The sequence below is a fragment of the Petromyzon marinus genome, chromosome 1 (genome assembly GCF_048934315.1).
Source record: "Petromyzon marinus isolate PM22_M1 ecotype Great Lakes invasive population chromosome 1, UKy_Petmar_22M1.pri1.0, whole genome shotgun sequence".
NCBI lineage: Eukaryota > Metazoa > Chordata > Hyperoartia > Petromyzontiformes > Petromyzontidae > Petromyzon > Petromyzon marinus.
In genome coordinates this window covers 16,252,230-16,266,025 of record NC_133667.1, presented here as the reverse complement: position 1 = coordinate 16,266,025, position 13,796 = coordinate 16,252,230, and the positions used below count along the sequence as shown (strand labels likewise).

Genomic DNA, 13,796 nt, shown 5'->3' with positions numbered 1-13,796 from the left:
TAGCCGTCGTTCTGCGCGCCGGTGGTTCTTGCCGAGTGCGTGGAAATCACGTGGACGACCGGGCACTCCGCTCCCAGGCCACAACCGCAGCCGCAATCCACGCCGCATCAGCCGCAGCAGCAGCAGCAGCAGCAGCAGGGCCCGGCCACAGAGGTGCTGTGGTTAGGCTGCGGCCGTTCCGGCATGAAGGTGTGGCTCCCCCTCTCGCCGGCCGCCTCGGACGGCGGCTGGCCCGCCGGCCCCCTTCACGGCTACAACCACAACCTCAACCACGGCCACCGCCACCACCACCACCACCAGGAACAGCACCACCAGCAGCAGCAGCAGCAGCATCACGCGGGCAGCGTGTTCCAGCACGCGTTCATGTCGCGCCGCATCATGCTGCCGTTCCCCGTGCCGGCGCTCTACCCGCTGACGGTGCTCGCCGAGCACGGCCTGGTACTGGGGGTCACCACCGAGACGCTGCCGGGATCCTCGTCCGGCAGCGGCGGTGGCGGCGGCGGCGGCGGCGGCAGCGTGGCCGACCTGCTGCCGTTCTGCGTGGCGGAGCGTGCGTCGCAGCTCTACCTCCCGGCCGTGCTGCGGGGACTACTGGCGCGGAATCTCGGTGAGAGAGCCGGGGGGGGGGGGGGTGGGGGAGGGGTTACGCCGAAAGGGGCGGTGGGGCCTGAGCGGGTGCGTGAGTGTGGATGGAGGGGGCTCGGGGGCCAGGGAGGGGGGCACGGAAGGGGTGCAGCCGGGAGTGGCGGTGCGGCCGGCTCCCCGTACGTGTCGGCGCCGCCGCCGCCTCGCACCGCGACGTTCACCGCGCGACGCTTGCCGCGCCGTCGCCCTCCCCCCCCCCCGCCCCCCCCCCGATCCCTCCCCCGCTACGTGCGTGCAGGCGACGCGGCGGTGTGGCTGGCCCGCGGCTGCTCCTCTTTGCCGTACTTCCGGCACGCGCTGGAGTCGGCGCTGCACGCCGTGCTCGAGGAAGAGGCGATGGCGCGCTCCCCCGTGCCGGACCCCCTGCTGCCGGCGCTCGCCAAGTTCGCGGCGGCCTTCCCGGGCTTCCTGCGCACCGTCGCTCATTGCGCCCGCAAGTCCGAGGTGGCGCTGTGGCCCTGCCTGTTCGCCGCCGTGGGCAGCCCCAAGCAGCTGTTCGAGGAGTGCCTGGTGGCGCGAGACCTCGAGACCGCCGCTTCCTATCTCATCATCCTGCAGGTGCGGTGGCGGGGGGCCGGGGGGCATCGAGAACCTCATGGGGGTGGGGGGGGGGTTATGGGGGAGGTTCGTAATGGTGGCGAGATGTTAACTACATCTGCAATCAGCGCAGTTGTCTACGTGCGGTGCGAAATAAGTTTTAAGTTCCCGACCCTGACGATGCCTGCTGCTGTATATTTGGAGTCTGCGTGTCTCTCTCATCATCATCATCACGGTAGCTAGGAGATGTTGACTACCTCGCCTGGTGTACAGGAGGTCGTGGGTTCTATCCCGACCCCTGACAATGCCTGCTGCTGCTGTATATTTGGAGTCTGCGTGTCTCTCTCATCATCATCATCACCACGGTGGCTAAGAGATGTTGACTACCTCGTCTGATATACAGGAGGTCGCGGGTTCGATCCCAACCCCCGACGCCTGCTGCATATTTGGAGTTTGCGCGTCTCTTTCTCTCTCTCTCCCCGTGGACTTTTTTTGCCGGGTCCTCCACATTTTAGAATTAACGTCACGCGTTTGGTAGTATTTGATAAGCCACTTTGTTGAGCTAACATTTGTGGCAGGTTCGCTTCCTGGTTTAAATTGTAGGTGCTCGCTTAACAGCACTTGCCTCAACAGTCTGAATATCTTTACCTGGCCACGCCCACCCTCCTGCCTGACTCCGCCCACCCCTCGACCTGGCCACTCCCACCCTCCTGCCTCACTCCGCCCACCCCTCTACCTGGCCTCGCCCACCCCCTACCTGGCCAATCCCACCCTCTGCCTGGCCACGCCCACCCTCTACCTGACCACGCCCACCCTCTTGCCTGACTCCGCCCCCCCCCCCCTCCGGCAGAACATGGAGGCGCCGGCGCTGAGCCGCCAGCACGCGACGCTGCTCTTCAACTCGGCGCTGGACGAGGGCCGATGGGACCTGTGCCGCAACATGATCCGCTTCCTGCGTGCCATCGGCACCGGGGGTGACGACGATGGCGGCGCCGGCGGCGGCGCCGGAGGAGGAGGAGGGGGGGCCGGCGGCGGTGGCGGCGGCGGCGGCGGCGCGGCGCCAGCCACGCCGCCCGGCTCCGTGAGTCGACCGGCACGCACGCGCGCCTCCGCGTCATCCCGCCCGTTGGCGAGCTCGTCGGCGCGCGTGCACTGGAACACATGACGCGCATCCTGCGCTCTCTCACGCTCCCTCTCGTCGCCCCGCTCTTTTTTCCGCTCGCTCTCGCGCACACAGGAGTCCAGCGCCACCTCCTCGTCCGGCTTCGAGTTCTTCCGCCATCGCAGCATCAGCCTCTCGCAGCCGCCCGACGGAGCGCCGTTTGCCGCGCCGGCGGGATCGGCCGCGGGTGGGGCGGCGGCCAGGGAGGGCAGCGCCAGCGGGGGCAGCGCAGCCTCGGGCACGCGGGGCGGGCCGCTGCACAAGGCCCTGAGCGTGCCGGATGGCCACGTCCCCAAACGGTACGGCGGTGGGCGCGGCCCCTCTATACACACTCACACACACAACCGCGACTGCACACAATTGCTCGCGTGCAACCACAACCATACCCAGTCTCTCGTACACACGTCACCAACCACGCACACAACCGCACGAGGGTCTCTCCGTCTCGCACGCGCCGCTCGTTCACCTTGCCCGCACCTCCCCCACCCCCCCCCCCTCCGCCCGGGCAGCGCCGGCGCGGCGCGGGCGGAGGCTTCGGCGGTGTTGCCGGGCGCCGGCTGCTCCCCGGAGGACGTCTTCCTGGACGCCATGCTGGCGCGCCACGCCCGCCGCCTGCTGGAGGGCGCCCGCGTGCGTCAGCTGGGCCGCTTCGCCGCCCGCCTCTCCTTCCCGCTCGTGGCGTGGCTCCGCAAGGAGCGCCACCGCGCCGCCCGGCCCGCCGACCCCGTGTCGGCGCTTCGCGGCCTCCACCGGGACTTCCGGCGCCCTCTGCCGCCGGCGCCGACGGCAACGCCGGTCGTGCCGGGCGCCGGCATGCCGACGGTGGCGGACTTGAGGCCGTCATGCCACGGGACCGCCGTGAAGCCTGGGCACCACGCAGCGCCATCCGGTATTGGCCCAAGGCAGCTGATGTCAACGTTTGTGTGGTGGCAGCCGCGGTGGTGGCTGTGGTGGTGAGGGTGGTGTCGGTTGCGGTGGTTGTTGTGGTGATGGCGGTTGGTGGTTGTGGTGATGGCGAGGGTGGTTGCGGTGATGGCGAGGGTGGTGTTGGTTGTGGCGGCGGGGGTGGTGTTGGTTGTGGCGGCGGTGGTGGTGCTGGTTGTGGCGGTGAGGGTGTGGTGTCTGTTGCGGTGGTTGTGGTGGTGAGGGGGGTGTTGGTGTCGGTTGCGGTTTCTAAATGTAGCGAATGGCGGCTGTTGCTGTTGTTATTGTTGTTGGCCGTGGTTAGCGCGGTGACGGTGTCTGTGCCTCCGCGCAGGGCGAACGTCATCCGATGCTGCCGCCTGGCTCGCCAATCCCCCGTCACCGCTCTTTCTGCCTACCGATGACCCCGCCGTCACCCACGATGCACTGCTCCGGGCCACCCCCTCTCGGCCGCACGGTCCCACGTTTACCCACGAGGCCGTGCTGCATCCTCTCCCCAAGAAAGGTTTTTGGCTTCGTTCCTCCCATCACCGTTTGTGTGGCAGCGTCGCTTTAACGGTTGCCTACAATCCTTCCGCTCATGGTTTACCCACAATGCATCCGTGCGCTCAGTCGCTCGCTTGCTCGCGCGATCGTCTGCTCGTATGCTCGCTCACCGGATTAACCCTGACGCTTGCTGCAGATTTGTAGTTTGCGTGCCTCTCTCTTTGCCCCGTGGTGGTCGCGTGACTTTTTCTCCGGATCCTCCGGTTTTTCCCTCCACATTTCGAATCGACGTCGCGCATTATTCGACTGCTATGAATTTCCACGCGATGATGATGGTGGTGATGATGATGAGCCGCTTTGTTGAGCTCTCATTTGGGATGGCTCGGTCGCTTCTGAAAAAGAGATATACAGCTCAGTGTGGTGGGCCTTACTCGCCCGTCCGCCCAGTCTCCAGCCCGCTCTCAATCGTCAGCTCCATTCCTCGCCCAATTTACCCGGCCGACTCACTCGCTCATTCACTCGTACAACACCGTAATGTTAACCAGTGCGGCCGCTGGACTCCAACCGCGATACAGTCCACCGCCCTTCGTCAAACACGGTCACTGCACCGCACGCCTTCAGATGCACTTCTGCGGCCATCTGCAACGCTTTTCCGATGTTAGGAAGCCACAGGGAGCTACGCACTTTTAAATCGTCTACATTGAAAAGTCACTTGTCTAGAACTGATTTTTGTTTTCAGTTTGTCGTCCTTCCTCCGTAACCCGCTGATTTACCACGGTTGGCTACGTAAAGTGCGAAAGAAGTTGTACATGCACATATATTCCAAGTGGTCTTAGGTCGACTCAGCATTAAAAATGAGCATCTGGCGGGGCGTGTAATCGTCGCCACTGCAGAGACAAAGGCGGCCGGGCGTTGTGGCTGGTCGCCCACCCTCTCGCTTAACAGCACTTGTCCCGATAATTTGTTAAGGCTATGGAGGGGCGGGGGAAATCTTTGTCTCTGTAGTAGGGAGCGGTGGGGCAGTGGTTAGCACACCGCGTTTACGAGTAACAAATATCCATTATCGGCACACGCACGCAACCGGTTGTGCGGCGGCTCGCAACTGGCAATCCAGGTTGCACGCAACCCCCCCCCCCGCGATGGGGTGGTGATTGTTTTTGTGTTTTTTTTGCTTTTTGTGCGCAGGGGACGAGTGCAGCCTGGGCTCGGCCACAGACGCCACGGAGAGCAGCTCCCTGGGAGACGCCGAGTGGGGCCTCCTGGACGAGTCGGGAGCCGAGAGCACCTCCGACCCCCGCTTGAACGGTGGTGGCGGAGGGGCGCCTCCCGAACCAACGGGCAGAGCGGCGGAGAGGGCGGTCACGCAGCTGCGGTGAGTGCGTGGTCGACGCCGGACGCGTCGGTGAAACCGTCGAGTTGATTTATTGCAGAATCAGAATCTGAGATGTTGGCTCCCCTCGCCTGGTATTCAGGAGGTCGTGGGTTCGATCCTGACCCTGACAGTGCCTGCTGCTGCTGTATATTGGCTCCTCGCCTGGTATTCAGGAGGGCGTGGGTTCGATCCTGACCCTGACAGTGCCTGCTGCTGCTGTATATTGGCTCCTCGCCTGGTATTCAGGAGGTCGTGGGTTCGATCCTGACCCTGACGGTGCCTGCTGCTGCTATATATTTGGAGTTTGCGTGTTCGCTCTTTACGTGGTCGTGTAGATTTTTTTTCCGGATCCTCCGGTTTTCCCCTCCACATCTAGAATCAGCGTCACGCGTTGAGAGTATTAGGCTGATATAAATTTCCATGTGATGATACGCCACTTCGATCTACCATTTGCGATAGCCAGGTCGTTTCTAAAAAAACAGTTCTATGGTTCATTGGGCCTTACCTGGTAAAAAAAAAAACTGTTTAGTTTGTGTATTAAAAGAAATCTCGTGTTGAACTCCTTTCTCTCCCTCCCTCTTCTCCCTCTCTTCTCTTCCCTCCCTCTTCTTCCTCTCCTCCCTTTCCTCCCTACTCCCACCCACCCACCCACCACATACCAGGTACCTGCTGCACGTGTTTGCCGAGGCCGGCTGCCCCGAGTGGTGCCTCCTGCTGGCTCTGGTGCTGCGCGACGCCGGCGCCGTGCGGGCGGCGGTGGCGGCGGTGGCGCGGGGGGGGGCGCCTGGAGTGGGGGAGCCGGGAGGGGGGGGGCCGGGCGGTGGGGGGCCTTGCGACGCGGCAGCCAGGCTGGCGGAGGTGGTGGCAAGCGTGGAGCGATGGGCAGCGCAGTGCTGGTGAGAGCGGTCACGCGGTGACGTTGGGTAAAGAGCGGTGGTGGTGGTGGTGGTGAGCGGGGTGTGGAGCGGTAGTGCACCGGTTAGCGCGTCACGCTACAAACCCGGCATAGATCCGATGCTCAATTCCCACTCACAGCCAACGCCAGTGACGATTCATTTTAACCGGTCTTGGGCCTACCCTAGGTTGACTTGGCCCCAGAAGAGTACCTGGTGCGATGTGTAAACATTGGCACTAGGGAAACAAAGCCGGTCGGGCCTGGTGCTGGCCACCTACTCCCTCGTGTACTGTGCCAGCCTTCATAGGTGGTCACTAACACCACTTGTCCCAAGAGTCTGTTAAGGCTACACAAGGGATTTTTGTCTTTGCTGAGCCAAGTGAGTGGTGGGGGGAGTTTTTATTACTTGAACAACAGCAAATTATTCGTGAAAATATTTCACGCTGACGAATCGCTTGCGATGTTGAACACCGCTTTGGGAAGTGCCCCCTGCGTCGGTCGGCACCGTGACCCACCGACCCAGCGACCCACTGACCCAGCGACCCACTGACCAAGTGACCCACTGACCCAGCGACCCACTGACCCAGCGACCCACCGATCCACTGACCCACCGACCCACTGACCCAACCCCCTCTCTCTGTTGTCACAGCCCCGGCTACAGGGCCTTCCTCTCGCAGCTCCAGCCAGAGCTGCAGGCTCTGTCGGCGCTCGCCGACTCCTGGGGGGGCGGCACTGCCGCGGCGTCCGGCGGCGGCGCGGCCGGATTCGGCTTGCCGGCGTCGTCGATGGCGGCGTCGGACGCGTGCAACGCCGCACGGAGCCCGTACCACGAGGGACCGCGAGCGTCGGGCGGCCGCGCCGGCAACGCCGCCGCCGCCGCCGCCGCCGCGACCGCCGCGCCCGCGCCGGCACCCTCGCGCCCACGCGATGCCGGTGCCGCCTCGAGCGCCCCGGCGACGATCGCGCCGGCGTGGAGCGGTGGCGGCGACGGCGGGGAGAGGGACGCCACGGCCGCGGCGTCTCCCGTCTCGCCGTGCTCTCCCTCGTCGCCGATGTTGTCGCTGTCGTCCTCGTCCTCCTTCGCCGCCTCCTCCTCCCCGTCCTCGTTCCCCCCGGAGGGTGCCGAGGACCCGGCGGGCGTCGTCGCCGGGGCGAGCGCGGAGACGGCGGAAGCCGGGACGGAGGACGGGCCGGCGAAGGGCGCCGAAGCGGAGGAGTACGCCTGCCGCATCGCGTGAAGCGGTAGAGATGGGGGCGGGGGGGGCGGTGGGGGGCGGAGGTCTCCTTGGTTTTATTTCGGGGCCCCAACCACCGGGACGACGCCTGTGAGAGAGACGCGACCGGGGAAAGACGGCGGTCGCGACAACGACGGCCGGCGTCCGACGCCTCCTCGCCGCCCACCGTGGCCACGGATGCGTTAGAGGCTCCGTTGAGCCACCCGTGTGCGGAGACGTTGGGGGGAAGGGGTGGGAGGCCTCGATTTTTTTCTCACCTCTGAAGTGTGTTTCATCCGACTGCGGCGGTCCAAGCGACGGCGGTCCTCGCGAGAGACTGTGTGTGTGTGTGTGTGCGTCGCGGAACGATGCAATTAAAATAAGCTGAGCGGAGCCGAGGTCTTTTTTGTCCGGCGAACGCCGGGGTCGGAACGGTTCGACCGACACACAGACGAGGGGAACTGGCCCAGCCGCACGCTAGCGTCGTCATCGATCGCACGATCTTCCTGAAGCAGTGTGGGAATGGAGCGTGTGGTGGCGGAGAACTGCTGCAGATTTGTGGGTCCCCTCCCCCCCCCCGCCCCCCATCGCTCCCTCGTTGTCGTGATTCCACGCCATTGGTCTAGAAGCGAGCATGTGACTACTAGAAATGCTCTGACCAATCGCGATGCTCGCACTCGGGTTTCGCGTGGCAAAGCGTTCCGGTCGCGTTCGCTTGAGAACGGTTTTGGTTTTTGCGGCCGTCTGTGTGATTTAAAAACTAAACGATTTTTTTTATTTTACCGGGTAAGGTTTACCGAGCGACCTGGCCACAAATTGATTGCTCAACGAGAAGTGACTTATCCGTCATCGCGTGGAAATTCAAAGCGGCAGCCAAATACTCTAAAACGCGTGACATCGATGCTCAATGAGGGAGAATAAAAGCGGGAGGACCCTGGAGAAAAATCCACGTGACCACCACGGGGAGAGAGAGACACGCAAGCTCCAAATATTACAGCAGTGATCGAACCCACGACCTCCTGTCTACCAGGCGAGGTATTTAACATCTCTTAGTCACCGTGATGATGATGAGAGAGATACGCAAACTCCACATATTACAGCAAGCCTCTTCGGGGTCGGGATCGAATCCACGAACCTCCTCCATACCAGGCGAGGGAGCTAACATCCACGCCACCGCGGCGAATGAAACTCCGGTGCACCCACGGCGATTCCGGACTACCGTGCCAGCCCCCGCCAAAGGTCGGACAACGGCCCCCGATCTTCGCAGCCCGGGAACGAAACCCGATTTGTTGTTCCGCATCACTCCGTGCAACATCGCTTCCCGTGATGCCCCCCGTATAAGCGAATCAGAGCGGGGGTGGGAGGGGGGGGGGCGGTTTCAAGCCGCCTCCGTACCCGAGCGATCGGTTGCGCGCATGCGCAACCGGGTTTGTGCTTATATGCCGGACGTCTTCGCAACCGGTTGCCGAGCGGTTTGAGACGGCCTCAACGACCAGAGCGCCGATCCGTCTGCACGGCGATTTGCAGCCAGCGGAGGCTTTTTTTTTTGTCCTTCGATGTAAGTCCGTAATCGAGGGGCGGGAGCGCGCCGTTTTAGGATTTTCCTTGCTGCTGCTGCTGCGCGACAGCTCGCTCGGATGCGGGGGGTGGTGGTGGTTGTGAGTTGCGCGATTATTTGTCGAGGGTTTGATCGGTTGCGCAACCCCATAGATCGATCGGGCGGGTGTAGGACCCGGCTCGGGATTTACCGAGCGTGGCTTATTGCTTTCCTGCCGGTGCGAGTTTCTGTATTGCCGGTCACTGGTTGACACCCCCCAATATCGTCATCGTCATCAATAACATCGTCCTCGATTAATGGTACCGAGCGAGCAGCGGCCCACTGACGTCTACAGAACTCCTTGGGTTTGGTTGGCGTAGCCGAGACGTCGTGACGTGTTTAAACGCAATAATGGGAAAAATGGATTTTGAAGAAAGAAAAAAAAACTAAAGGAATCGCTGCGTCGGAAGTTGCAATATCGTCGGAGTGGTGCCCATTGTTGAACGGGTAAACGTACATATATATTTTAAATAACAGATGGAGAAAATAAAAAAACTAAGTTGTTATTACAATTCCCGATCGAGAAACGCCAGCGCGCGTCACGACTAAAGCGGCAAGAGAGAGTTGAGCAAGACATAAAATTAAATATATATTTCTACAAAGTAAAACGAAAGTTTGCGACGAAAGCATTAAACGGTGCCCCAATGCACATTAAGAACATGTTACATTAACGGGAAACGTGAATAACCTTTAGCGGGCAAAAGCACGCGTATATATTTTTTTCGAAATAAATTCAGCCAAAAGATACCGCTCGGAACGGTAAATGACTTAGCAATTATTAACCAGCGCAAGTATTAAATACTAAAAAAATAACTAACAATACTGATCACCCTCATCGTCGTCATCAACATCACCGTCATCAATTTCATCACTCTCATCAGTATCAACGTCATCAATATCATTGTCAATAACATCGTCATCAATATCATTGTCAGTATCATCGTCGTCATCAATATCATTGTCAATATCATTGGCATCGTCAATATTATTGTCAGTATCATCGTCAATATCATCATCAATATCGTCATCAATATCATCGTCCTTGACTAACAGTACCGAGGGGAAGCAGCCCACTGTGAGGTCTAGAGAACTCCTCGGGTGGAATTTCACTTCGCTCTCCGTTCACAGTGAGGCAAGTCGGGCGGCGACGAGTTGCTTCAGTTGTTTAAAGAAATATTTGCTGCTGCATCCTGGAGGGAATTCATCTTGGAGGAATCCGATGAGCTACGAAGCTCTTTTTCGTAACAGGTGTCCAGTTAGGGGGTTTGAGGGGGGGGGGGGGATTAGCAAGTTTACCATATCCCGGGGAACGCGTTCCAGGCGTTGCTGCTTGTCAACGAGATGATCTGTCCTTCTTTAAAGGCCCGGCTCGTGCCGTGTTTTTCCACGGCCAGCACATAAATCGGACCGTCCTGCCGCCCGCTCATTTGTCCCCCGCCCGCCCGCCCGCCCTTGTGTGGTCCCCTGCGACCCCCTTGTTGTTGTTGTACCCTCCTCCCCTCTCTCTACGCGGCGTCCAGCAGGAAGCGAAAATTTGCTTCCACTTATCTCGCCCGCCTGCCCGACCAGCCGGCCACCCTCCAAAGCTCGACGCCACAGACCGCGACGCGCCTCCAAACGGCGTCTTGCCTACGCATCGTAATATCTGTCGGGGGTTATTGCCCCCCCCCCACCCCAGAGAGGTCTTTAACACATTTCAAGCCCAGCTGGGCTCTCGTGCGCTTTAGGCCTCAATCAATGGCCGGTTGCCCCGCACCTCCGATTCGCGCGGTTGGCTACGTACGGTGGTGCGAAAGAAGTTCAACATACACAGATAAACTTGCACAGAGACCCCCATAAACTCGCACAGACCCATAGACTCGCACACAGACCCCATAGACTCACTTTGTTGTAACCCCCCCCCCCCCCCCCCGGCACCTCTGATGAACACGGCTGGCTATGTATGGTGGTGCGAAATCAGTTCAACATACGGTAAAATTGCTGAAAACCTTAATCAATCGTAACCAATCATACCAGCCTCTCCGCTGCTATTAACAAATCCCAAACTCCTTCCTTGCCGGTGACACTCATCCCGGAATCGCGAGCCTCCCCGCTCACCTTTGGCTCGCTAATTGGTCATTGGTGTAAACAAATTCAAATCTTTCCTACGCCGCCGGTCTCGTTGGAAGATTGGTGTGGTGGGGAATGGGGAGGGGGTGGGTGCATCATCTAGCAGTGGATTGACGAAGCGATGTGACTTGGTCGCAGTTGAGGCTGAGCAATAGGGTTCTGAAGTTTCACCCTAACCGCTGTCTCACAGGGCCAGACGATGGCCCTCTCGAATTCTGAAGGTTTTCTGAACAAAGTTGAGACTCGGGAACGGGGTATTTAGCGCAAAGAGAACTCCCCGAATCGGAGGAAGTTGAGACGTCTGAAGATGTATCGGCATGGGGCAATAGTAACAGGACCGGTACGGCAAGTCCTCGTTTAACGTTGCGGTGGTAGACGCGTTCGTGAAGAGTGCCGTGTCCAGCGGAAACAGTTTCTCCCCATAAATAATGCGGTCACGGTGAAGTTTGGCGAGACACGGTGTACCACCACCACCACTACTACGCACACCGCGCAGTGCGACGGCGGGATAAATCACCGAGGGTACGCCACCGCCACCACACTACTGCGTATTACTCCGCGTTACCGTGTCGCCTCACCGCTCGGCCGCGCAAGGTCAAGAAGGTAGTTTGTCGTCGACCGCTCGGAAACCGCTTTATAAACCGGCGGTGCTCGCTCGTTCCGCGTTATAACGGAGGTGCTCGCGTTATAACGGAGGTGCTCGCGTTATAACGGCGGTGCTCGCGTTATAACGGAGGTGCTCGCGTTATAACGGCGGTGCTCGCGTTATAACGGCGGTGCTCGCGTTATAACGGCGGTGCTCGCGTTCAAACGCTGCACGTGCCGTGGCGTGACGGTGCGTGTTCCCGCATTACGATGGTCGCGTGCGCGTTCTGCGTTTGCGTGAAAAGTGTTCCCCAGTGGAAGAAGTCACCGCTCCGTCGCAAAACATTCCACCGGACTGCCCCCTATCCCGTCAACCAAAAACTGTCCGCGTGTGTGGATGTGTGTTCCGTACCCCCTCCTCCTCCTCCTCCTATGCCTGTCCGGTTTAACAATTTACATTCCCTGTATATTTAACTGGTACCGCTTGCCGGCTCGGTGCGAACGGGGAAAGGGTTGAAATGCACCCCGGCACCCACGCACCGACCCGTGCATCCGTCCACCCAATTGAATATCTGTCCGTGCGTTGATCACCGCAGTGCGATGACAGGTCGCGTCCCGGTGGTGGGTCTCAAGTTTTCGGCACTCGGAGGCCAATGTACACGACACAGCAGTGGTTCTTAACGCATTTTCACAGAGGGTGCGCTTTCGTCGATAACACTCGTAAATGTGTCGTTAAACCCGCGACCACCCGACACAGCCGATCGGTGAGGGGTTCTTGTCACCCGAAGAAAACGTGGCCAATTCGTTACTAGCTCAGCAACACAGTGCGCTCGTGTGTTGGAGAGCAGAACCCACTACACACACTCATAATGGTAATGTAATTTTAGATAGCGTCATTCATCAATTCGCCCGGTCCCCTTAGGCAGACGATACAAAAACAAAACGGCTCCCCACTACGTCGAAAATCGGAAACTAAAAAAAGATGAAGGCATAAGTAACGAGAGAGAGAGAGAAAAAAAAATGCACGTGAGAAAAATAAACATCGCAGAGAAAATGTTTTTTTGTAAATCAATAAATCCGTTCGGTCTCCATACCCCCGAGGCCACAATCCCCAACATTTCGCCGAATTTTGGAGAAACCTGCACAGGAGACGTGGTGGCGGTGGAGTTGCTGTGTGACGTTTCGCCGGTGATTAACAACAAGAACCCCAGCCAGCCTCGTCAGCCGGACGGCACAGAGTTGTGGAGAATTCCTCCCCCCCTGTTTCGCTCTTAAATAGTCGGGGGGGGGGGGGTTAATGTGACTCGATGTCACTTGTGAGCCAATCAAGGTGGTGGGAGGACTAGCGATAGAGGTTGGGGGTGGGTGGGGTTAATGTATTAATCGGTGTGTGTGTTAGGGGGGGAGGGTAGGAGGAAGAATCCACCACACGTGTTTGTGAAATCATTGTCGGGGGTTGTGTGATAGCAGCACGACGATGACGATGTTTATGGGGGGCTGGTTTTTTTACATTTGTGTTATTGTCTGAGAGGGTGGGGGGGGGCACCGGGGGGAGGGGGGCCGCTAGTGACAACGTAGTGGCCAAGGCAGTGAAGAACGGTGGCTCTACGGTATAGATAGCTGTTTCTCTGCTCTCTCGTTGTTGTTGTTGGTGGAGGATGATGATGATAATGACGCCAATCTCTTCCGGGCAGTTGGTGGAAACGAGCAAACGTTTTCAGTCGCGCGCACCCCTTTATCATTATTATCAAGGAGTTTCCGAAAACATTTTTGGCGATTGAACATGTTTCCTTGGCAGGGGGGCAGATGGAGCAAAAGAGCGCTGCGTGTTGTCACAACATATTTGTCCGTTATTATATTTTGTTAAAAAAAACGTAATCTTCATCGACGTCTATTTGAGCTTTTATTTTTGAATTTTTTTCATCGGTTTCATTAACCCGAACCGCGCCAGTGTTAAGTGCGAGCGTGTGCGTGTGTGAGTTTTCGTTATGTTTAGTTGTACCATTTATTATAGAGTTATTATTATCACCACCACGACGACTACCACGATAACCATGTCGTCATCATCATTCGGTCGTTTTTATTTGTGCGATTAAGTAGTCTCCGTAATGTCCACAATATCTGTGCAATTATTCGCGAGCGTCTTAATAACAAGGACCCGTTTCGGTCTGTTTCAAAAGAAAAAGTGTCTTGTCGTCGTTTTTGTTTTTTTGGATAAGGGCAAAGTAATCTTAACGACCCTCGGCAAAAAAATAAACTTTGACATTTGA

General features: G+C 58.9%; 1 protein-coding gene across 1 annotated transcript in view; it reads left to right on the top strand.

Moving 5' to 3' along the window:
* The window catches only part of RIC1 (RIC1 partner of RAB6A GEF complex), a 49,261-nt gene extending 35,465 nt beyond the window's left edge, over window positions 1–13,796 (top strand). The window contains exons 19-27 of the mRNA XM_032952946.2: window positions 4–607; window positions 884–1,203; window positions 2,033–2,263; window positions 2,420–2,643; window positions 2,854–3,233; window positions 3,603–3,773; window positions 4,940–5,126; window positions 5,789–6,022; window positions 6,671–13,796. Coding sequence (XP_032808837.2) covers window positions 4–607; window positions 884–1,203; window positions 2,033–2,263; window positions 2,420–2,643; window positions 2,854–3,233; window positions 3,603–3,773; window positions 4,940–5,126; window positions 5,789–6,022; window positions 6,671–7,259 — 2,940 coding nt within the window. The 3' untranslated portion in view covers window positions 7,260–13,796. The remainder of the gene's footprint in view (window positions 1–3; window positions 608–883; window positions 1,204–2,032; window positions 2,264–2,419; window positions 2,644–2,853; window positions 3,234–3,602; window positions 3,774–4,939; window positions 5,127–5,788; window positions 6,023–6,670) is intronic.